Source organism: Monodon monoceros, unplaced genomic scaffold (genome assembly GCF_005190385.1).
Source record: "Monodon monoceros isolate NGI ecotype Baffin Bay Population unplaced genomic scaffold, NGI_Narwhal_1 Super_Scaffold_13, whole genome shotgun sequence".
NCBI lineage: Eukaryota > Metazoa > Chordata > Mammalia > Artiodactyla > Monodontidae > Monodon > Monodon monoceros.
The window spans coordinates 55,723,896-55,747,374 of record NW_021703769.1 but is presented as its reverse complement, the minus strand read 5'-3'; the positions used below and the strand labels follow the sequence as shown (position 1 = coordinate 55,747,374).

Here is a 23,479-nt window from a genome sequence, read left to right as displayed (position 1 = left end):
CTTCCTGCTAGACTGCAAGCTCCTTGAAGGAAGGGACCCTGGCTCTCCTGACCCTCTCCAGAGTTGGTACCTCTCACCTTCTGCTCACCTTCTCGGCGAATATCGTTGAATGAATAAATGTATAAGGAAAGCTCCCTGGTAACTTTCTCTTCTTTTGAGAAAGGCAATTCAGACTATTTTTAGTCCTGTGAATCACCTTCCCCTCCCCCTCCCTCCGGGCCCCCCACCAGGAAATGTGGATACCCCTGGCTGCCTTACCTTTGTTTCTGGCTATTGAAATGAGTTTATTCCGTATGGATTCATCTGGCGTGTCGAAGGAGCAGAAGGTGCCTCGTCCTCTCACTCTGCTGATGAGCTGGGGGTACCGGGCCTGCAGTGGGGACACAAGGCCGGCGTCAAAGCCAAGGAAGGCAGCCATCAGCCCACGTGGACCTCATGGCCACTCAGGACAGGGGCAGCCTGTGTTTGTGAGAGCCTCAGAACAACAAGATCCCTGCCGAGCCCGGCCCTGGCGCGTCCCATACTCCAGCACCAACAACTGCAAGCAGGGTGCATCTGTCCCCCCAGGGGACATAAGTAAGTGCCTGACATTTCTCCTGCCACGCTGGTGACAGGGGAAGGAACGCTGTGGCAGGAGGGAAGGGCCCGATCCTTCCACCCTTCCCAGAGGCCTTTCCTAGCACCTGCCCCTGCCCAGCCTCAGTCTAAATGCAAATCCAGCCCAAGAAAAGAAAAAGAAATTCCCCCTAGAGCTACAGCACAGTTAGAGGCTCTCAGCTATCTCAGCAGCCACACTTGCCCCTTCAGAGTCTGCAATCAGGCAGATCTGGGTTTAAAGCTCCCCATTCTCATCCAGAAAATGAGGAGAATTATAGTTTCCTAATTTCAAGTTGTTCTGGGTTAAGGGTGCCAGAAGAAAAACAGGACACCCAGTTAAATTTCAGATAAGCAACTTCTAATTTTTTAGTATAAATATGTTCCAAACATTGCATGGGATATACTTACGCTAAAAAAAAAAAAAATTTAGTTGCTATCTTTTAAATTTAACCGGGTGTCCTGGCATCCCTACCTGGGAGAGGAAGATGGTGGTCCCTGAAGCTCCTGCCTCTGCCCTGTGACTGGAACCAAGTCCAGTGTCTGCCCTTCCCTCCTGGGCTTCAGACTTGTGAAATTTAAATTTAACTGTTTTCCCCCCTAAATGCAGCAATCCTATTCTGAGGATTAAATGAGATAAGGCACCTAACACAATGCTTGGCACAGAGCAAGTTCTCAATTAATGGAAATAATAATAATAAATAGTAATAATTATTATTGTTATGTCCTTGATCACGTCAGAGAGGTAAACGCTGGCAAAGAACATGGGCTTGGGAATTCCCTGGTGGTCCAGTGGTTAGGACTTGGCACTTTCACTGCCGGGGGCCTGGGTTTGATCCCTAGTTAGGGAACTAAGATCCCGTCAAAAAATAGAAAAGAAAAAGAACATGGGCTTTGAAGGCTACAAGAATCAGGTTCAAACCCCAGTGCAAGCTGTGTAACTTTGGACAAGTTAATAACCCGCCACACCTCAGTTTCCTCATCTGTAAAATAAGGATCATGGTGGTGTCTACAACCACAGCGTTACCGTTGGGCTTAAGAGTGTATGAGATCCCCTATTACGGAACTTGGCAGGAGCAGGCTCTCAGTAAATGGAAGCTGTTATCACTACCATCCCTCCTCGCTTCGTCATCACCATCACCATCACCATCAGTGGATCTGCTCTGCTCCCTGGTGACTGGGTGCTTCAAGGAAGGGCTCTTTGTATCCAGCCCTCTGGGGTTAGGGTCATCTCTCCTGCTAACTCCTGGGCTGGGCTGGCCAGTCCTGGAAACACTGTGGTTCCTCCCAGCAGCATCCCCCGTCCCCAAATCTAGGAGAGCGTGTTGGGCAGGGAGTAGACATAACAAAGACAAATAATTATAATAAAGAGCTCTACTGTCCAATGAGGTGGCCACATGTAGCTGTTGAAGTGTGAGTCCAAATTGGAATGCACTGTAAGTGTAAAATACATACTGGATTTCAAAGACTTATTACGAGAAGAAGAATAAGAAATATTGAATTATTTTATATACTGGTGGCATGTTGAAATAATATTTTGGATATGATGGGTTAAGTAAAATATATTATTCAAATTAATTTCAGCTCCTTCTGTTTCACTTTTAGTATGGGTACTAGGACCTTTGAAGTTACGTGCATAGCTAGCAATCTATTCCCCTGGAGAGCACTGCTACGGAGTGATCAGGATGTAGAAGGTGGTCCAGAGGAGGGAATAGTGGGCACATGGGTGGGAGCGAGAGACAGGGAACATTGGGGAGGTTTCTCAAAGGAGGGATGCCTGAACTCAGTGTCAGCAGAAAACCGGGAGTTCAGGAACTGAAAACGGGGTCGGGACGGACTGGTGGGAGGGCGTCCCCTACAGAAATGGCACAGGCTGGGGCAGCGGATGTGATGCTACACTGAAGAGCTCAGCTGCTGCCCGCGGGGGCCGTGGGGAGCCATGGATGGGGATCCGGGAGGGCCGGGCGGAGTACCTGGAGGTCCAGCAGTCCCGTGAGCAGGACCTTCCCAGCATGGGCCGCGTTATTCAGCAGGTCCTCCCGCTTGATGATGTTGATGACCTCAGCCAGCAGCAGGTTCTTGGACGGGTCCCCCAGCCACGTGTTGAAGATCCGGTAAGGCTGGAACAAGACACAGGGCATCAGAAGGGTTCCAGGCACACCCCCAGACACACACTTCTCCCCATTTAAGAGGAGAGAGACTAACCCAGCGAGTAGCTACTAAGTGCTGGGAGGATAACACATATGGGCTCACCAGAGTCTCTCCGTAACAGCAACCCTGTAGGCAGGTACTACTATTAGGGACACCAACTTGTCCAGGTCCTGGGAAATCCCTCAGTCCTGGGGAAACCGAGACGGTTGGCCCCTAGTTACCATAATCCTCATTTTATAAAGGAGAAGGCTGAGGTGCTGAGCAGTTGAGTGACTTGTCTGTGAAAATATGGCCCCTTAGGTGGTGGAGTCAGGAGTGGATTGGTGGCAGTCTGACCCTCAAAGACCACCCGCTTTACTCCCCCTTCAGGGTGTCATTGCAGCCAACTAAAACACACTTCCCAGCCTCTCTTGCAGCTAGGAGTGGCCATGTGACCAGATCTTAGTCAAAAGTGGTAGAAGCAGAAATGTTGTGGGATTTCTGGGAAGACTGCTTGAAGACGAGAAGGGGGCCACTTTATCCTTCCCTCCTTTTTCCTTCCTACTGCGTCAAATTGAGATGGCGCTCCAGTAGCCATTTTGGATCATGAAGTGACCTTGAGGGTAGAAGCTACATGCAGGAATGGTGGAAGGAACGATCCTGGGCCCTTGATGACTCTGCATGTGTGTGTGTGTGTGTGTGTGTGTGTGTGTGTGTGTGTATGAAAATCCATACGTACAAGTGGCAGTACAGTAAAATGGTTTAGAGCATGAGCTCTGGATTTAAATCTTGACTTTGTCACTTAACAGGCTGTGTAACCTTAGACAACTTACTTAACCTCTCTGTGCCTGATTCCTCATTAGCAAAACGGGAGAGAAAAATACCATCTACTTGGTTAGACTGTTGTAAGGATTAAAAGTACAAGAGGAATACTTAGAACTGGGCCAGGCACAGAGCAAATGCTCCATTCACAGCAGCAGCTAATAACAATATTTTTGCTTGTGCACAAAGCAAAAAATTAGAAGCCTGACAATGGACCGCTATGAAGTCAGCCCTGCAGAGAGAGCTGGGGTAATCGTAATCACTGGCTTTAAATTAAATTGATAAGAACTAGGCTTTAGGAAACCTCTGTGACACATTAGGTATTCACTTAGTTCCTTGTTGGTGAGAAAGAAGCAGTAATGAGAAGTCGATGTCCCTTGCCCCGCCTCCCTCCCCTGCCCTGGACAGGAGAGGGTCCACACTCACAGCGTTGGGCCTCAACTCCTCCTTGTGAAAGAAGCCCCCGGTCATCATCTTCTTGCTGAAGGTCATCACGTCTGCTGGGTCATCCAAGCCCCAGTGCTCGTGGGCCCAGAACTTGCCGGTGCAGCCTCCTCCGGTCTGGACCTCATCCACCAAGAAGGCACAGCCGTGCTGGCCGACATGGAATGAAGGAGAAATAAACACCCAGCGCAACTCGCCCACCTCGGACCCCCAAATCCAGCCCAAGAGCCACTGCTTTCTGAACCTCAAACCAAGCCTGTGTTCTTGGGCTGTGCAAAACCAAACTAAGCCTGCAGGAGGGCAGTTCCAGCAGGGCTGTGTCTGCACGTGGCCTCAAACTGCTCAGCCGGTACGAAACCGGAACATCAAATGATCCCTGAACCATCGGCTTCGGTCCCTGAGCAAGTTGACATGCTCAGAAGGAAGGTGTCCCAACCGTAAGGCAGCCCCATTTCCCAAACTTCCGGTGCAGTGTTTGCCAGCTCTGCTCATCACCCGGACTATTATTTACTTAGCATTTCTGTTTAAATCAACTCATGTCATGTCACCTTTATCCGTGAACTGACTGCTTGGACAGGCCAGTTATACGTGCAAGACACATTAAAACAGACATGATATTAACATGAAGTTTGTTCATTTGGCTTCTGTTCAGTGTGGACCACAATGGGCTGAAAGATGAGGTGGGATCCCTAGAAAGAAAAGGGAGGAGGCTTAGGCTTTCCCCAGGATATTCTCTTGATTGGGAATGTCCCCGACTAAGACGGCAGGTTGGAGACTGACTTTGGAATAAGATTTTAGGGGAGAATCCCCCGTCCTGCCCTCACCCCCAACTTCTCTACCCATGAGGCCGACAGGCAGCCTCTGAACACCTGGAAGTTTACAAGGACCCCAGGCTAACCCTTTGCTCTGGAAAACCAACTGGAAATGGCCCGTGGCCCCATCCAGCCCTGGCCCTGTGTGCTGACCTTCCTGGAGATGTCCCTCAGCTTCCGGAAGAAGTCGTCCGATGCGTGGTTGTCTCCACCCTCAGACTGGATGGGCTCCACTATGATCCCCGCCACCGTCTTCTTCTTCTTCCGGTATTTCACGATCAGGTCCTCCACCTGGATTCCAAAGGGGGACATGACAAGGATTCGTGGAGGCTCTTGGGCAGCCTCGGAGGATGGGCATGTGGGGTGCTGTGGACCCCTGGAATTTAAGTTGAAAATGTCATAGTGTCTTATCATTACATAGAATACACAATGGAGAAAAGACAGTCTCTTCAGCAAGTGGTGCTGGGAAAGCTGTACAGCCGCATGTAAATCAATGAAGTTAGAACACACCCTCACACCATACACAAAATAAACTCAAAATGGCTTAAAGACTTAAATATTCAATATAAGACACAGCACTATAAAACTCCTAGGAGAGAACATAGGCAGAACATTCTCTGACATAAACTGTAGCAATGTTTTCTTAGATCAGTCTCCCAAGGCAATAGAAATAAAAGCAAAAATAAACAAATGGGACCTAATCAAACTTATAAGCTTTTGCACAGCAAAGTAAACCATAAACAAAAGGAAAAGACAACCTACAGACTGGAAGAAAATATTTGCAAACGATGCGACTGATAAGGACTTAATTTCCAAAATATACAAACAGCTCATACAACTCAATAACAAAAAAACAAACCACCCAATCAAAAAATGGACAGAAGACCTAACAGACGTTTCTCCAAAGAAGACATACAGATGGCCAACAGACACATGAAAAGATGCTCAACATCACTAATTATTAGGGAAATGCAAATCAAAACTACAGTGAGGTATATCACCTCACACCGGTCAGAATGGCCATCATTAAAAAGTCTACAAATAACAAATGCTGGAGAGCGTGTGGAGAAAAGGGAACCCTCCTACACTGTTGGTGGGAATGTAAATTAGTGCAGCCACTATGGAGAACAGTATGGAGGTTCCTTAACAAAGTAAAAATAGAACTACCATATGATCCAGCAATCCCACTCCTGGGGATATATCCAGAGAAAACTCTAATTTGAAAGATACATGCACCCCTATGTTTATAGCAACACTATTTACAATAGCCAAGAGGTGGAAGCAACCTAAGTGTCCATTGACAGATGAATGGATAAAGAAGATGTGGTATAAATATACAATGGAATATTATTTAGCCATAAAAAAGAATGAAATAATGTCATTTGCAGTTACATAGATGGACCTAGAGATTATCATACTAAGTGAAGTAAGCCAGACAGAAAAAAACAAATGTCATATGATATCGCTTATATGTGGAATCTAAAAAATCATACAGGGACTTCCCCGGTGGTCCAGTGGTTAAGACTCTGCACTTCTACTGCAGGGGACATGGGTTCGATCCCTGGTCAGGGAACTAAGATCCCGCATGCCACGCGGTGTGGCCGAAAAAAAAATACAGATGAACTTACTTACAAAACAGAATCAGACTCACAGACATAGAAAACAAACTTACGGGAAAGTGTGGGGAGGGAGGGATAAATTAGGAGTTTGGCATTAGCAGATACAAGCTACTATATACAAAACAGATAACCAACAAGGTCCTACTGTATAGCACAGGAAACTATATTCAATATCTTGTAATAATCCATAATAGAAAAGAATCTGAAAAAGAATATATATACACATATATATACATACATATATATATGACTGAATCACTTTGCCACCGCAATGAGAAGCCCGCGCACCGCAAAAAAGAGCGGCCCCTGCTCGCCACAACTAGAGAAAAGTCCGCGTGCAGCAACGAAGACCCAATGCAGCCAAAAAATAAAAATAAAAATTTAACTTTTTTTAAACTATTTTTTTAAATTGAAGTATAGTTAATTTACAATGTGTTAGTTTCTGGTGTACAGCAAAGTGACTCAGTTACATACACACACACACACACACACACACACACACACATATTCTTTTTCAGATTCTCCTCCATTATAGGTCATTAAAAGAAAAAAATTTTTAACTGTTAACAGTGAGAAAAGCATCTTATTTTCCCCAAGAGGTTATATTTCTTGAACTCTTGCTCTAAAATGGGCATCTTCTTACAGATAATTAAAGACTAATAATTGTGATACTTGGGGCTTCCCTGGTGGTGCAGTGGTTAAGAATCCGCCTGCCAATGCAGGGGACACAGGCTTGACCCCTGGTCCGGGAAGATCCCACATACCGTGGAGCAACTAAGCCCGTGCGCCACAACTACTGAGCCTGCGCTCTAGAGCCCCCGAGCCACAACTACTGAGCCTGCGCACCTAGAGCCCACGCTCCGCAACAAGAGAAGCCACCGCAATGAGAAGCCCGCGCACCGCAATACAGAGTAGCCCCCGCTCACCGCAACTAAAGAAAGCCTGCGTGCAGCAATGAAGACCCAATGCAGCCAAAGATAAAAATAAATAAATAAATTTATAAAAAATAAAAAAATAATTGTGATACTTTATTAATAATTTAATAATTACACATAATTGAAAAAACCCAAACCATACACCTGGATAGAGTAACAAGTACAATCTTTCTCTGTTATGCAGAATTAAGGAAAAACCTTCTATTTGGATGATGCAATTTTAGCCTCGGTCTCACCAATTGCCCCAGGGAAGCTCTAAGATGCTTTTCTTTGCAATCAGTGTCATCTGCAATTTGTCATCATATGGCTATTTTCTTGCTTATTTGTCCAGTGCTGTGTTTCTGACTACCCTATACTCTCTGATAGGATGCAGGAAAGACATGTGGCTAGCAAGCGCTTGGAATGTAGCTGGTCCAAACTGAGATGTGCTCTACGTGTAAAATACACACAGCGTTTCAAAGATCTAACACGAAAAAAAGACTATAAAAACATGTCATCAATAATTTTTAAATATTAATGACATGACACAATATTTTCGATACACTGGGTTCAATAAAATGTTATTAAAATTAATTTCACCCAATTATTTTTACTTTTAAAAAATGTAGTTACTAGAAAAGCTGTAGTGACATTTAGCTTGCCTTATTTTGCTTCGACTGCATCACCTTGTCTCTTTTATTTACCACTAAATACCCAGTGCCTAGCACCTTGCTTTACACTTAGTAGGTGTTAACTATTAATTTAAAAAAATGATGAGCTTAAGAGGCAAACCAGCCTTATGTGAGCCCAAATCCAAATCTGAAGAGTGATAGCCATTCCCCGCCACCCGCCACCCTGCAACAGAATCCTTCCAATGTCTTACATGGAACCCCAATATATGGGACAGATCAAAGCGGGGCTATTGTGGTTGAAGTGGAGGCACGGGGACCAGGGTTGCCCATCCTTAGTCCCTCCCCGCCCCCACTGCAACCTCCAGGGCTCCCAAAAAAGCCCCAGGATTCTGGAGAAGACTGACACACAGTGGACCACAGGATCCCATGGAATTGTTTTTCCTATGAGCTACCCTGTATTCTTTCCATCAATTCATTTTCTCTTACTCCAGAGTCAATGAAGCTTGTCCCCAAAGAAACTCACATGATACAGAAGTTGGTATCAGAAGCGGGGTGCTGGAGGCTGGGTGGCAAAATCAATGTCTCAGTACCTTTCCTAACATGGAACATTGGGGCAGGAAGCGCCCCCGTCCCTCCGTCCCACCCAGGGAGCGCCACGCAGGTCGCTGGATAAACTCTTTGTGTGTTCCTCTTCCCTGGGGCTAAGTCTTGGGGTGAGGGGTTGAGGGGGAGGTGAGGGGAGGACCTGGGGGTTACCTCTTCTAGACAACGGGCCTCTTCTTGTTGGTTCTCTTTCACAAACTCTTCCAGAGGATACTTCAGCCGTGGGAATGGTGCAATGGGCCAGTCGAAGGAAGGGATGTCGATCTTGTGAATAGCTTTGGAGTGCGTGGTCGCTAAGCAACCTAAGCCCAGCACAACAGAAGAGCAGAGGTTGGCTCAGGGAAGGAGGATGGACCGTCTCTGAGGAGGAGATGGGGCAGCCCAGGGAGGCCCGGTGCCTGCAGAACCACAGTTCTAGGAACATCCTGAAGCTGAAGTGGCACCCATGTGTCTTAATCTGTGTGTGTGTGTGTGTGTGTGTGTGTGTGTCTTTGCTTTCTGATCTATCACAGACTAACACAGACTTTGAAGGAAGAGAGACAAGGATTCAAATCCTAGCTCTGCCACTGCATGGGCTTGGAATGTTCCTTCCCTTGCCGAGCCTCAGTTTCCACATCTGCAAAGTGGCAACAGCCATCCCCAGTCTCCAGGGAACGGTATGCAATCGATGAGACAATACGTGGAAGCCGCCAGTGCCAGATCAGAGGCAGCCGTCACTATTGTTGTTGCTGTTATTATTACTCTACCTGCCACCTTGGGATCTCACGGCCCTCCTTACCCATGGTCCTCCCATGGAAGGCACCCATGAAGGAGAGGATGCTGTAGTCGGGGCACCCGGGGGCCTGGAACCAAGAAACAGCCGTCAGTCAGGGTTGTGAGCTGGGGACCCACATGGTGGCCCCCACGAACCTCGAGGAGTACGAAAGTCTCAGGAGAACCGGGATCCCCGCTCAGGCAGAAGTTACAAACTGGACTCCAGAGGTCTGTATCCAGCCCACACGTGGTGTTTTCTGTTTGTTTTTTATCAAGAGATTTCATGAAATAGATATCCTGAACCTCTGTCTTCTCACAAGTTCTGCACCACATGGGCCCATTTCTCTCGGTCAAGCCTGAAGGTGGGCGAGCACGCTGGCCCTGGGCCCTCACCACCCATCTTTCTCCCTTCCATCACTGGCAGGAGTCCACAGGCTTTTCAAACTCCCCTGCCTCAGTCCCCCTGCCCCCCCGCCCCGATTGCTCCCACAGCCCACAGATGGGCCAGGTGCTGGTGGTGATATCTGCCTCCTGTGACCTGAGGTTGAGCTGGGCCCCACACAGGACATGCCCAGGCTTTGGACGAGGTCTGCTGGGCCAGAGCGGGAGGGTGGGACCCCCAGCTTTCCCTCTCCCCACGGGGCTGCCCCTGAGCTCAGGAGGGACTCATGAACCCCAGTCTTCTTCCAGCCCCAAGCGAATGGCACAGCAGCACTGCCTTCTGACCCTCCAGCTGGCAGGAAATCAGACCTGCCTCCAGTGACTCAGGAGCCGCTGGGGACGCGGCAGAGGCCACCTTGGGGGCCCCTGAGTCTCTGGGAGGTTGTATGGCATTTTCTCAGGCTGGCTGATCTCCACTGGGTCCCTGAGACCCCCGGGAAAAGCTCCAAGACCTCTTCCCACAAATCCCAGAATGCCCTCTTGTCATATTCCTTTGTTAGTCTCCAAATGTGATATATAGGGCGTAACTTGTTTTACTGCACTTCACAGATGTTGCACTTTTTTACAGATTGAAGGTTTGTGGCAACCCTGCATGGGACAAGTCTTCTGGAGCCATTTTCCAACGGCATTTGCTCACTTCGTGTCTCTGTGTCACATTTTGGTAATTCTCACGATATTTGCGACTTTTGGGTTATTATTCTGCTTGTCATGGTGACCTGCGATCGGTGATCTGTGATGTTGCTACTACAACTCCCTGAAGGCTCAGATGATGGTTAGCATTTTTCAGCAATGAAGTATTTTTGAATTAACGTGTGTACATTTTTTTAAGACGTTAAGGCTATTGCACATTTAATGGACTACAGTACAGTATAAACATAACTTTTCTATGCACTGAGAAACTAAAAAAAATCATGTGACTCGCTTTATTGCGATATTTGCTTTACCGGGGTGATCTGGAACCGAACCCCCAATATCTCTGAGGTGTGCCCCTATGCTGATTTACATGGTTGAGAGCACAGTGCCTATGCAATTTACATCCCACTGTTTTCACTAAATTATAGCACACGTGTCTCCAGGCCAAGAGAAACCCTTTGTGATTATTCTGGCTGCAGAACTTTGTGTTTGGACACAGTGGGTAACTGAGTTCAGTGGCTCTCGATCTGCAAACACCCGCCCCCCACCCCTTTTTTTAAGCGGTATACACTTCTGCCTCAATCATAGTGGGATTTAGGGGAAGGACTGGCCTGCTCTGATTGAAGCTGGCTGGGAATCTTGGAGCCTTACTTGGTCTTCCCCGTGCACCCCCGACTGTTGTACCCCAACACTGGCCCCCTTGGTGCCTCCCTGAACTGCTGGGGTTCCACTTGGAACCCCTACACTTAATCCATCTTTCCCCATTACTGGATATACAGGTGGCTGCCAATCTAAACACCAACGGGTGAACACCCTTGCACATATATTTGTGTTGACATTTTGGATTATTCTAGAGAATACATGAAATGCCACTTTAGACGGGTCAAATACAGGCAGCTGCCCTGGGAAACTGATGCGTGCTAGTCGGAAGAGTTCCACTCGGCCGGCCTTGAAACCAAGGGAATGGACTAGGGGGTTGGAATGCTTGAGGATCCCTTGTTGTGGACTGAATGTTTAAGTCACCCTCAAGTTCATATATTGAAGCCCTAACCCCCAGTGTAATGGTATCTGAACATGGGGTCTTTGGCTGGTACTTAGGGTTGGATGAGGTCATGTGGTTGGGGCCCTGTGATGGGATTAGTGCCCTTATAGGAATGGACACCAGAGGGCCTGATCCCTCTCCCTGAGATAGATGGAGGACACAGTGAGAAGGTGGACATCCCCAAGCCAGGAAGAGAGCCTGCCCTGGGAAACTGGATTGTCCAGCACATTGACCTTGGACTTCCAGCCTCCAGGACTGTGAGAAAAATACATCATACATGTCTGTTGCTTAGGCCACCCTGTCTAGGGTTTTTGTTATGGCAGCCTGTGCTAACTAAGACACCCTCCTACTTAAGGAGGACAGGGCCCCACGCATGAGGAGGAGGGGATGGATGCTGGGCTCACCTGGTTGATCATGCACGTCTCCAGCTCCTCCTTGGAGAAACCCGATTGGCCCCTTTCCTTGCTCTGATAAAATGGAACAGAACAAACTCTCAGAGACGCTCTGGGGCAGGAAGGGCTCCCACTTTCCACCCAAACCAACATCTAGTCAACGAGGGGATGCTTTCTCAAAAGCTGATCATATACATGTTGACGTTACACGTATGGACTGAAGCATGAGACCATTCATTGTCCTTGTGATGAAATAAATAGATGGATGAATAAGTTGCTTTACTATTCTATTGGCAACAGTGAAGATCTGTGAGATGGTATGTTATTTCAGGTAACACAGTATAATGACACTGGGGAGGTTTTACACTACACACTGCCAGGATGTTTGGAAAACCCGGTCCAGGCAGTGGCCCTCCTTGGATTTCGACCATGGCCACTGATGTCCAGTACTCTGGCCAGCTGGGATGAACAGTCGGACAAGGGCTGAGTGTGTGGCTGGGGGCTGGGGGGCTGTGTGTGTGTGTGTGTGTGTGTGTGTGTGTGTGCACGTTGCATGCATACAAGCCCCAAACCTCACCCGGTACCACATGAAGATGGTCTTGAAGGCGTTTTCGTTGGAGCAGGAACCGCAGGCCATCGTGATGAGCTGGGACATGCCTTTAGGAGCCACCTGTGGGAGGGAAACAGCTGTGGGCTCCCCACCCCCCCAGCTGGAGCGGGGCCTCTGCAGGGGCTGCACACTGGGCCCTGGAGGCTGTGGGAGGCTGGGAGGGAAACAGGGATGCAGTCCCGGAGGCAGTCTGACTGGAGGGGGTGGACGAGAGGCCCCAAAAGGCCCCAGGCTGGAGGCCAGAGAGGAAAAAAGGTGAAGAAAAGCCCAGACATCCCTCCTGACACAACCTCTGCCCGGAGACACCCACATTTTACAGGTGGGAATTCGGGGTTCTGAAGGACTCTAATCCTTGTAGCAACTGAAACCCAAAGGAGGACTGAAGGGCACAGGCAAAGGCCCTGTCGTGGGATCAATACTAACTTCCCCGGGTTCCCTTTTTCCCGCACACAAGGGATCCCAGCTTTTCTTGCAAAGGAAAATTAAAAAGACTCTTCATGAAAGAAACAGCACGAAGATCAAGACTGAAGTAGAAACATCCCATCCTTAATCATTATGGATCTCAGTCCTTTCCTTCCCTGCTGCTCCAGCCTCCTGGAGACCAGAGCTGCGGGCCAGCGCGGTGAAGGGCAGAGGTGGGTTCTCACGGTGGCAAGCTGTCCCCACAGACTCACTGAGAGCAGGGACTCCCGGAGCTTCTCCACAAAGTTCTCAGGAGGAAAGATTCCGAGGGCAGGTCTGTTGATGAATGTGCTCTGCAAAAAAGCCAGGAGACCAGCAGTGACTTCTCAACCTGACCCAGCTCCCACCCACCAGCGATGCTTTTCAGAGCAGATGTGTTCCATGCTGTGGGGAATGATATAAATACTCCCCTGCGTTTTTAGAGAAATCCACTAGGATTGCTCTGGGTTTAAAACAAAGTGTCAATTTCTTGGTTGGGATATTGCACTATCACTAGGTAAGATGCTACCATTGGGGGAAACTGGATAGAAAATACACGGGACCTCTTTGTACTATGTTTTGCACCTCCCTCTGAATCTGTAATCTTAAAAAAAAAAAATCAGAATGATTGAAAAACAAAAAATGGACGATAACAATTACTGGTGAGAATTCTCATTCATGGCTGGTGGGGATGTAACGTGGTGCGGCCACTTTGGAAAACAGGTTGGTAGTTTCCTATAATGTTAAACAGACACACACCCTATGACCCAGCAGTTCGCTCCGAGGTATTTACCTAAGAGAAAAATGACAGCATATGTCAGACAAAGATGTGAATGGATATGAAGGTTTGTTGTGGCTTTTATCTTCAGTTGCCAAGAATTGGAAACAGCCCAAATGTCCTTCCACTGGGGAAACGATAAATAGACCGTGGTATATGCACACCATGGAACACTGCTCAGCAATGAAATGGAACAATCTACCCACACACTTAACAACACGGGAGAATCTCAAAGTCACGATGCCGAGTGAAAGAAGCTGGAATCAGAGGGTCACCCACTGCGGGGCTCCATTCCTATGACATTCTGGAAAAGGCAGAACTTTTGGGACAAAAAATAGCTCACGGCTGTCAGGGGCTGGGGTGCGATCGACTACCCATGGGCTCAGGGGAATGTTTGGGGAGATGAAGGTCTGTGTCTGGATTTTTTTGGATTGTGGTTAAAAAACAAGTAACATAAAATTTACCATCTTAGTCATTTCTAAGCATATAGTTCTCAGTAATGTTAAGAATATTCATATCGTTATGCAACCATCATCACCATCCGTCTCCAGAACTCTTTCATCTTACAAAACTGGAGCTCTGCCCCCACTAAACACTGACTCCCCATTCTCCCCTCCCTCCAGCCCCTGGCCACCAGCATTCTACTTCCTGTCTCTGATTTTGAGGCCGCTAACCACCTCAAATAAGTGGAATCAAACATTATGTGTCCTTTTGCGACTGGCTTATTTCACTTAGCATAACGTCCTCTAGGTTCATCCATGATGTTACAGCATACGGCAGATTTTCTTTCCTTTTTTTTTTTTTTCTCCTTTCCTTTTTAAGGCTGAATAATACTCCACTGTATGGATATGCCACATTTCCTGTATCTGTTCATCTGCTGATGGACACTTAGGTTGCTTCCACCTTTGGGCTACTGTGAACAGTATGAACATGGCTGTGCAAATGTCCGGGTTTTGACAGTGGCTGTACAATTATGCACTTTTTAAATTTTTAAAATTTTTATTTATTTATTTTTTGGCTGCACCGCGTGGCTTGTGGGGTCTTAGTTCCCCGAGCAGGGATCAAACCCGTGGCCCCTGCAGTGGAAGCGTGGAGTCCTAACCACCAGACCACCAGGGAATTCCCAGATTATGCATTTGTTGAAACCCACAGAACTGTACCTGCAAAGGATGGATTTGACTGCATGTGAATTACACTTTAATTAAAAAAAAAAAAAAACGGGGAAAAAAAGAGGCTTCAGTCCTCTGCAATTTCTAAATAGAATGAGCCTTAGGAGAGCAATCTGATGAGGGAGCTGGTTAATAAATGAATGAGCTGCATATGAAAAAGCAGTGTTAGAAAAATTCCTCCCCCCCCGCCCCCCGCCCGCACCATTTTGATAGATGTGCGTCCAGAGAAGGATTTCCCTCTGTAAGGAAATCAACCATGCAAGCCTGACGCTAAACAGACACTCGCTTCTGATACCCAGGAAAGACGGAGTGTTATTTACAACAAAAAAGAGAACCACTCTAAATGCCAACATTAGGTTAAGTAAACGAAGGCGCATTAACTGAAGGTGATGTTGTATTGCCGGAAAAATGTCGTGTAAAAAGAACGTTACAATTTTACTTTAGGGTTCACTGAGTGTTGTACCTTCTATGGGTTTTGATAAATGTGTAATGATGACACGTGTCCACCATTATGGAAAAGACACAAATGGAAATGCAGATGGGGATAAGAATAGAGCGGTCCAGTCCCTCCAGGTCTAGCCAGTGCCCCCTGGAAGGCTTGGGAAGAGTCTGGGAGGGGTCTGTCTGCTCAATGGACAAGCAATGAGGTCATCAGGAAGTGGATTTGGGTAATAGAAAGGGATTGTACTAAATGCAATGCAGCGTACTGGATTGGATTCTGGGGACCAAAATCATGGACACTAATGGAAAAACTGGGGAAATCTGAATAAAGTCTGTAGTAGGTAATGCACCAATGTTAATTTCTTAGTTTTGACAAGGGTACCGTAGAGAGGTGAGGTGTTAACCTTGGGGGAAACTGGGTAAAAGGTAGATGGGAACTATCTTCACAACTTGTAAATCTGAAATTAGTCAAAAATAAAAACACTGAGTCTGGAATTCCCTGGCGGTCCAGTGGTTAGGACTCGGCGCTTTCACTGCCGAGGGTGCAGGTTCAATCCCTGGTCAGGGAACTAAGGTCCCGCAAGCCGAGAGGCACAGCCAAATAAATAATAAAAATAAAAACATTGAATTAAAGAGTATGGAAGGTTTGATTGAGCCTGGGATTTGGGAACTTCTCAGGCACCCCTCTCTCTCTCGGACTCAATGGTGTAATAAACTCAGTGCAAATCCAAATGGGGGCATCACCCCATCGGAGGAAACCCAAGGATAGGGAGGCCCCAGCACTCATCCTTCTGGTGGCATTGGGATTTGGCGTGGCCCACTAGAGTTCATGGCAGGCTCATACCTCTGTTGCCTCTTCTTCTTTGTGACCAGCCGGGTGGGTCTAGGATAAGCGGTGGAGGGAGTTAACCGTTTTCATTGTAGAGCTGGGGAAACTGAGGCCCAGAGAGGTCAAGCATCCTGCCTCAAGTCACACAGACGGGAAGGGGCAGAACCACGACTCAAACCCAGGTTTGCTGACTTCAGATCCCACCCTCTGCCAGACGCCGCAAGCAGTCTCCACCCGAAAATGTCAGTGCTGGACACGAGTTTACTTGGCACAGCCCAGAGACCTTGGGTGGCCTGTGGGGGCTGCCGAGGGGCCTTTTGTTTTGGCTTCAAGGTATTAATGGGGCTCCAAAGAAATCAAGCATAGCACGAGATCAGGGTGGAGGCGAACTGCCATCACTGGCAGCAGGGGAAGCGGCTCACAGAGGGGATGGCCGGGCTGGCAGCGTGACTGCCTATCTGGGCCCAGGGAAGATGTGGAGGTGGTACTCCTGTTTGACAAAGCGTGATATTCATGAAGAACAGAAGATACCTGGGACTCTGGGTAGCAGAATCAATTGAGGACAGGTTTCTAGAATCCTCGCCATCAGACCTGCTGTAGCAGGAAGAGAATGAGCTTTGGTTTAAGTGGCTGTGCAACCTGAGGCAAGTCACTTAACCTCTCTGGTCTTTAGAGTCCTCATTTGCAAAAATGAGGATCCCTTCTTGGGTGCTCAGAAGGAGCCAGTGGGAAAACACAACATACAGATGAGGCAGGAGCTCAGTCTTGAAGGACAGAATCACGCAGGTGAAAAGGCCTGGAGGTCACACTGATGTCTCAGCTGACCAGGCCAGCTGCCCTCCAGCCAGCCTAGCCAAGGTGCCACGGATGTCAGTCGGCACTCATCACACATTGCAATGATGGGGCATGTGCAATGCCCAATAATTATTGTGTAACCTGTGGGCAATGTAATGAGATGGCCCTGGTGACATAAGAAGTTCTAACTGGAACCTAGATATTGGATCCAGGTGACACGGCACATGAATAATGGATGATGTGTTTGGGGTACAAAAGGGTTGATAAGCCCTTCTCAGAACTTCAATGACTTGGCAGGAGCCTGCCCAGGACAGGTAAAATACCTTGACCACCACCTGAGCGCATTTCCCGCTAAGAGTTTGGAAGACCCAAGATGTCAATCAACGGTCATCTGGTCTGATGCCCCAGATATACTCTGCTGAGCCTGTGGCGGTCAGCTGTCACTTCTCTAAGGTTGTGCCGGTCCCCGTGCTCTCTGCAGGACGTCAGCACAGACTGTGATCTAGACCATGATCCAGACTACGGTCTAGATGGTGATCTAGACGGATCTAATCTGTGATCCAGACTGTGGTCTAGACTGTTCTGGACTGTAATCTAGACTGTGATCTCGCCATCAAATCCAGCACCAAGGACAGTGCCCAGCACATAGTAGGCACTCCATCCATCAGTAAGGAAACAGATGTCAAGAAGTGAGGCTGAAGAAGCAGAAGCCAGATCACAAAGGGCTTTACACTTGCAGTGGAGGAGCTGGGATGCATCCTGAAGGCAGTAGGTACCAGGAGAGGGTTCCAGGCACAGCGCAGCTTGGAGGGTGGTTTGGAGGAGGTGAGAATGGACGTGGAGGTGGGAGGGAGTGATGAAGAGGGGCTGTTGAGGAAACTCCAAGTGGAAGTTGGGGGCAGAGTCAGGACAGGCCCAGGACTGGGTGGGAGAAGGGAGGATGGGGGGTGGCATCCAGGTCCAGGTTCCGGGCAGGATGGGTGGGGGCAGGGCATCCCCCGAAATTAGAATCCCTGGGCCTGGAAGTCACGTGCTGCTGGGCAACTGTGCCTCCGGAGGCAGCTGACACTGCAAATGTGTCTGGTGTGTTTGTTGACATAGTTTTTTAGCACCAACTGCTGAGGCATCTGGGATCCGCAGAACGTTTCGAAACAAAGCGGGGCTCTGAATGTAAACACACGCCTGGAGCCACCAACGGGCCTCGCCAGACACCCTCCGGAGGACGCGGCTTCTGCTGGAGCAGCCCCTAGACTTGTCAACTAATTGGAGGCGAGAACCACGTCCAGGCCCCTCCCAGGCAGGCACACCCACAGGTAAAGAGGACCCAAGTTCTTTCCTATTATCTTCTGCTGTTCAGATTCAAGGGAAAACGTTTAAGACTGGATAGTCGGTTCCTGACGTGGTCCGGCTCTCAGTCCCCCTGCTTTTCTTTGATTTCCGTTTAGGAATCACACTCTTTGTCATGTGTGGACACGTATGTCACACCTGAGAAAAATGAAAGCCCCAATGACAGGCAATGCCCGGGAGGGTGGGGAGTGGCCGGAGCTCTCACACTGCTGGATGGAGAAGAATTCCCACCCCAGTTTGGAAAACTGTCTGGCGGGATCTGCTGAGGTCAACTGTGTGCGCTCACTATGGCCAGAGACGGACTGGCCTTGTATCATGGGACACGTGAATGTGCCATCGAAAGACACACTGGAAGGTTCACAGTAGCAAGCGACCCAGATGCTCATCAGCGGTAGGTAGGATGTTAACTGCAGCGTGTTCACACAAGGGAATGATTAGAGCCAGGAGGATGGATCCTCTGCGGCTACCAAGGATGCATCTTCAGATGGATTTTGAGTGAAATAAGCCAGACGTGATAAAGGGCACAGCCGGTACAATTCTACTCATGTGCCGTTAGAAGTAAGGGGGGTGGTCGGCCTAATTTGGTCTGGGGGAATAGGAACTGGGTCAGGGCATGTTGAATTCAGTGGGGGTGAAAAGCATCTTACCCTTGTGATGTAGAAAGCACAGACATCTCTATGGTGCTTATTATCTACGTATGTACCACATCGTATACATATATACCACACACCATAGGTGTGTCGTAGGCACAATTATGAAGCTGCCCCAAGAAGATGTCCCAACCCTCATTCCATCCCCGGGACTGTGAATATATTGGCTTGGCCAAAAAGTTCGTTCGGGTTTTTCTGCAATGAACTTTTTGGTCAACCCAGTATCCCATGGCAGAGGGAACTTTGCAGATGTAAGTAAGCTTCGTATTCAGTTCAGAAAGGAGACTGTTCTGGATTTTCTGGATGAGCTTCGTGCAACCACACAAGCCCTTTGCTAAGGGCAGCGGCAGAGAGAGGGACTGGACCAGCCGTTGCTGGCTTGACGATGGAAGGACCACGTGAAACAAACTCTGCCAATGACCTGCCCGAGCCCCAAAGCGGATCCTCCCCCAGAGCTTGCAGCTAAGAGCTGACCTCAGCTTCGTGAGCCCCAAAGCAGAGCACTCAGCTGAGCCGGCCAGACTCCGGACCCACAAGATCTGTGAAACCATAAATGCGTGATGTTTTAAACCCCTAGGCTGGCAGTAGTTTGTGATGGCAGCAACAGGAAACTAATGTCTAAAGAGGCTCCTTAAGGGAGTGATAATTGAAAAAAGAAAGTTGGGAAACACTGGGTTACAAGGGAACATTCATTCAGCAGTACACTCAGCATGTAGGCATGTCTCCATGTGTGTTACAGCCAGTGTCATCAATCATCAACGGCGCCCACAACAGAGAAGAATCTGGCTCCAAATGTTAACAGTGCCGAGGATGAGAAACTGTGTGTCACCTGCCCCCTGCCTGCCACTCCAGTCATACTTGGGTCCTTCCTGGCCCTCTCTGCTCCAGCTGTGCTGTCCTCTTTTGTTCCTGAAGCTCTCTGCTCCTCTCCTCCCACCCTCCTCTCCCTGCACGGACCACTCTTCCCTGACCCCCGGCCCCTCCATCCCCAAAAAGCCCAGCTCCTGTGGGTTTTATTCCCAGCACCTCCTCTAGCTGCGTGACCTTGGACAAATACTTAACCTCTCTGTGCCTCAGTTCCCTCCTCTGTAAAACAGGGATAACAACAGTAGCTGCCTCACAGACTTGGCAATATTCAATCTGTGAAGTGCCAGCCACAGTGTTTGCACATATTATGCTCGTAACTATTGTTCATTATTATCATTATCACTGTTTTATGCCCACATAACACTGACTGCCTCGGTCTGTAGCACTTAGTATGTTTGCAGTTCTCTACTTATGTGTGTGGCTAACTGGCTGCCTCCATGGGAGCAGGGCGTTGTGTTTTTGCTCACCCAAGGCGTACCAAGCGCTTAGCGCATAGTATGTGCTCAATAAATATTTAAGGGATGACTGAAGGGATGGACTATTTCCAAAGGCTGCCCCAGTGATCCTCTGAATCTCTGTGAACACTGCATAACCCGGGGACTCACCACATTTTGAGGCCGTTGGATGAGTTTCATGAGAGCAGGATGGTTGTAACCTGGGGAGAGGAAGATATGGTTAGAGACCAGCATCGGATCCGGGGGTCCCATGCCCCTCCCTCCCATTGCCTGCCCCCTCCCTTCCCTTCCAACCCTGCAACTCTCTTTACACACAAAGGCCCATTCCTGGGACCCAGCCCAGATTCCCCTGACTCAGAATCACTCAGGGTGAGGCCCCCAAATCTTCCACTAGTTCTCTGGATGACTCTGATGTTCAGGTGGGAGACACACTGGACTAGACAGACAGTGAATGAAGGTTAAAGCTAACTCGGGACCAGGGTTGGGAGGGTTCCCCAGGTCTGCGTGACGAATTGCAAACGTGGTCCTTGCCTTCCCCGCTGGTGTCCACCGCTTGAGTCAAATCTCAATAGGCATTCGGTCAGGGACTGAGGGAGGGAAGGATGCTGGCTGCACTCTGCAACCAGCACAACCGGTGCTGCCTGAACACATTTGCTCATGTCTAGCCTGGGCCTGCCACCCTGCGACAAGGCCAAGGATGCCCTTTGATTCCGCAAAATTGTTCTTCTACGAATTTATCCTACACGTGAATAAGAACCCATGTAGGGACTTCCCTTGGGGTCCAGTGGTTAAGACTCTGTGCTTCCACTGCAGGGGATGTGGGTTTGATCCCTGCCCAAGGAACTCAGATCCCACATGCCGCAGGTGGCATGGCAAAAAAAGACGAAACCCAAAAAACCTGTGTATACCTATCTTCATGGTGACTCGCCAACATCTGCAGGCTTGAAAGCAACCTAACGTCCATCAACAGCAGATCAGTTGTTGCCAGGATTAGCAATAATGAACACAAAGTCTCTTGCACATAGTAGATGCTCGATAAAATGGAATATTATAGAGGAGGGAAGAGTAAGACAGGCCCACACAGCACTGGAGCCAGATGTCCTGGGCTCTGCAGAGCCTTTACTGCCATTTACTGAGCATCTGTGTGCAGGGGGCTTTCTGTTCCTTATTGCTAATCCTGGCAACAACTTGCGCAGGAAGGCCAAGTTTGTAGGAGGCACTGAAGTCAGGAGACCAGATGCAGGACCCTCAAAGGCAGATGCCAAGTGTTCAGCCGGATAGATATTGGTTGAATGGTGGAACAATGTGAAGATACAGTAACACAGGCTAGAACTCAAAACTGTTACAGATCAGAAAAGACATCAGTGACTCTTGGAGCAAGAAGCAGACTTTGGAGAAAAACCCCCAGGCTTCAAGTATCACATTTTTTTTTATCATGCATATTTTGCACCTACTTTCTTTAAACCAATTAACTTTTTAATTTAAAGAGATTTACTTTGGGATTTCCCTCGTGGCCTAATGGTTAGGATTCCAGGGTTTTGCTTCCATGGCTCGGTTCGATCCCTGGTCCGGGAACTGAGATCCCCGCAAGCTTTGCAGAGAAGCCAAAAAAAAAAAAAGATTTACTTTTGAACGGACACTTTCTATCACTAGGGTAAGAAAGCTGCCCAAGGCTCTGAACCTGGGGCCTGATCTCCTCCATAACAAGAGATTAACAAGTGTAGATTCAGGTGTTAAAGACCCAGCATCACCCAGGGGAGACTCTCTCCTGACGGAATCAAAGAGTGAACAGATTTGAAAAGCCTGTGGTTTCACTCTGCGGGATGCAGGGAGCGTGGGTTGGGGCAGTGATGTGGGGACCAAGGGAGAGAGTAATTAACATTGTTCCTCTGCCTCTCCACTCCACCCCTCCCCCCCACTCACAGCTGTGCTGGGACCAAGGCTGGGGAGTGCTCAGTACTCAAGGAAGGAACACTCTGTGGGGCTTTTCCAACTGACCTTCGGCTAGAGGTCTTCCAGCTCTGACTCTTTATCACGCTGCCTGGGTATTTATGACTTTTCTGCCTCAGTAGATAAGGCAGTTTCAGGGAATCAAATTAAGCCACAGATGCAGCATTTCCTATTGGCTTCAGAAGGAGAGATGAAAGCTGAGCTGGCCTCTGATCAGGAAATCCCATGCCTGGGCTTTTGATGCCATGGGCCCCCGCACCGCAGGGCAGGGGCGGCTGTCTGGGAGGCTGCTATTACAGAAGTCAGCTTGAGAGGCAGAGTCATTGGTTCAAATCCTGAGCTCCCTGGACAGCTGGGGGAAGCTGCAACCCCTTGAAACCTGGCTCCCTATCAATAAACTGGAAGTGATAGTAAAAGACCCGATGGTATAGGACGGTCTTAGGGATTACCTGAGATAACATGGAAGGCACTATGCCAGGCAGACAGTAATTTCTCAATAATTATTAGTTTAAAAAAATCATCTCGGGCTTCCCTGGTGGCGCAGTGGTTGAGAGTCCGCCTGCCGATGCAGGGGACGCGTGGTCGTGCCCCGGTCCGGGAAGATCCCACATGCCGCGGAGCGGCTGGGCCCGTGAGCCATGGCCGCTGAGCCTGCGCGTCCGGAGCCTGTGCTCCGCAACGGGAGAGGCCACAACAGTGAGAGGCCCGCGTACCGCAAAAAAAAAAAAAAAAAATCATCTCAATGACTACAGATGTGGGAAAAAAGGTGGCCAGAGAGAGAATTTTTTAGAACTTCTGGTCTTTTAACAGCTACTGCTAGCCTGATCCTCCCACCCCCCCATAGAGATGCTGGCTGGCTGGGGATTGAAGCAGAAGGAGCCCCGGGTGGTTGTGGTGGGGGGTGGTGCGAAGGATGCAGAGGTTAGCTGGGAAGAGACTGGCCCACAGTCCCAGGAAAACTCGAGATCTTATCCTGTTCACTCCAACAGGATATGGAGAGAGGGTTTTGTAAATCTTGGACTCCAAATCGCCTTCAGAGGCCAAGGGATCTCTGAATGATGAACTTCCCCCAAACAATGAGTCATCTGCCAACGGTTGACTCTCATCCTTTTTTTTTTTTTTTAATTTGGCCTCACCGTGCAGCTTGCGGGATCTTAGTTCCCCAAGCAGGATCGAACCTGGGCCTCCATAGTGAAAGTGCTGAGTCTTAACAGCTGGACCACCAGGGAATTCCCCAAATCTCTCTTTTTTTTTTAAAATTTTTATTGGAAAATAAAAATTTTATTGGAAAAAAAAGTATAGCTTTTTTTTTTTTG

General features: G+C 48.6%; 1 protein-coding gene across 1 annotated transcript in view; it reads right to left on the bottom strand.

Annotated features, from left to right (window-relative positions):
• The window catches only part of ABAT (4-aminobutyrate aminotransferase), a 91,541-nt gene that overhangs the window by 4,222 nt on the left and 63,840 nt on the right, over positions 1-23,479 (bottom strand). Inside the window, exons 6-15 of the mRNA XM_029220427.1 lie at positions 20,364-20,413; positions 13,116-13,196; positions 12,409-12,501; positions 11,844-11,906; positions 9,349-9,412; positions 8,724-8,872; positions 4,956-5,093; positions 3,973-4,140; positions 2,568-2,714; positions 259-370 (exon numbers count right to left, since the gene is read on the bottom strand). Coding sequence (XP_029076260.1) covers positions 259-370; positions 2,568-2,714; positions 3,973-4,140; positions 4,956-5,093; positions 8,724-8,872; positions 9,349-9,412; positions 11,844-11,906; positions 12,409-12,501; positions 13,116-13,196; positions 20,364-20,413 — 1,065 coding nt within the window. The remainder of the gene's footprint in view (positions 1-258; positions 371-2,567; positions 2,715-3,972; positions 4,141-4,955; positions 5,094-8,723; positions 8,873-9,348; positions 9,413-11,843; positions 11,907-12,408; positions 12,502-13,115; positions 13,197-20,363; positions 20,414-23,479) is intronic.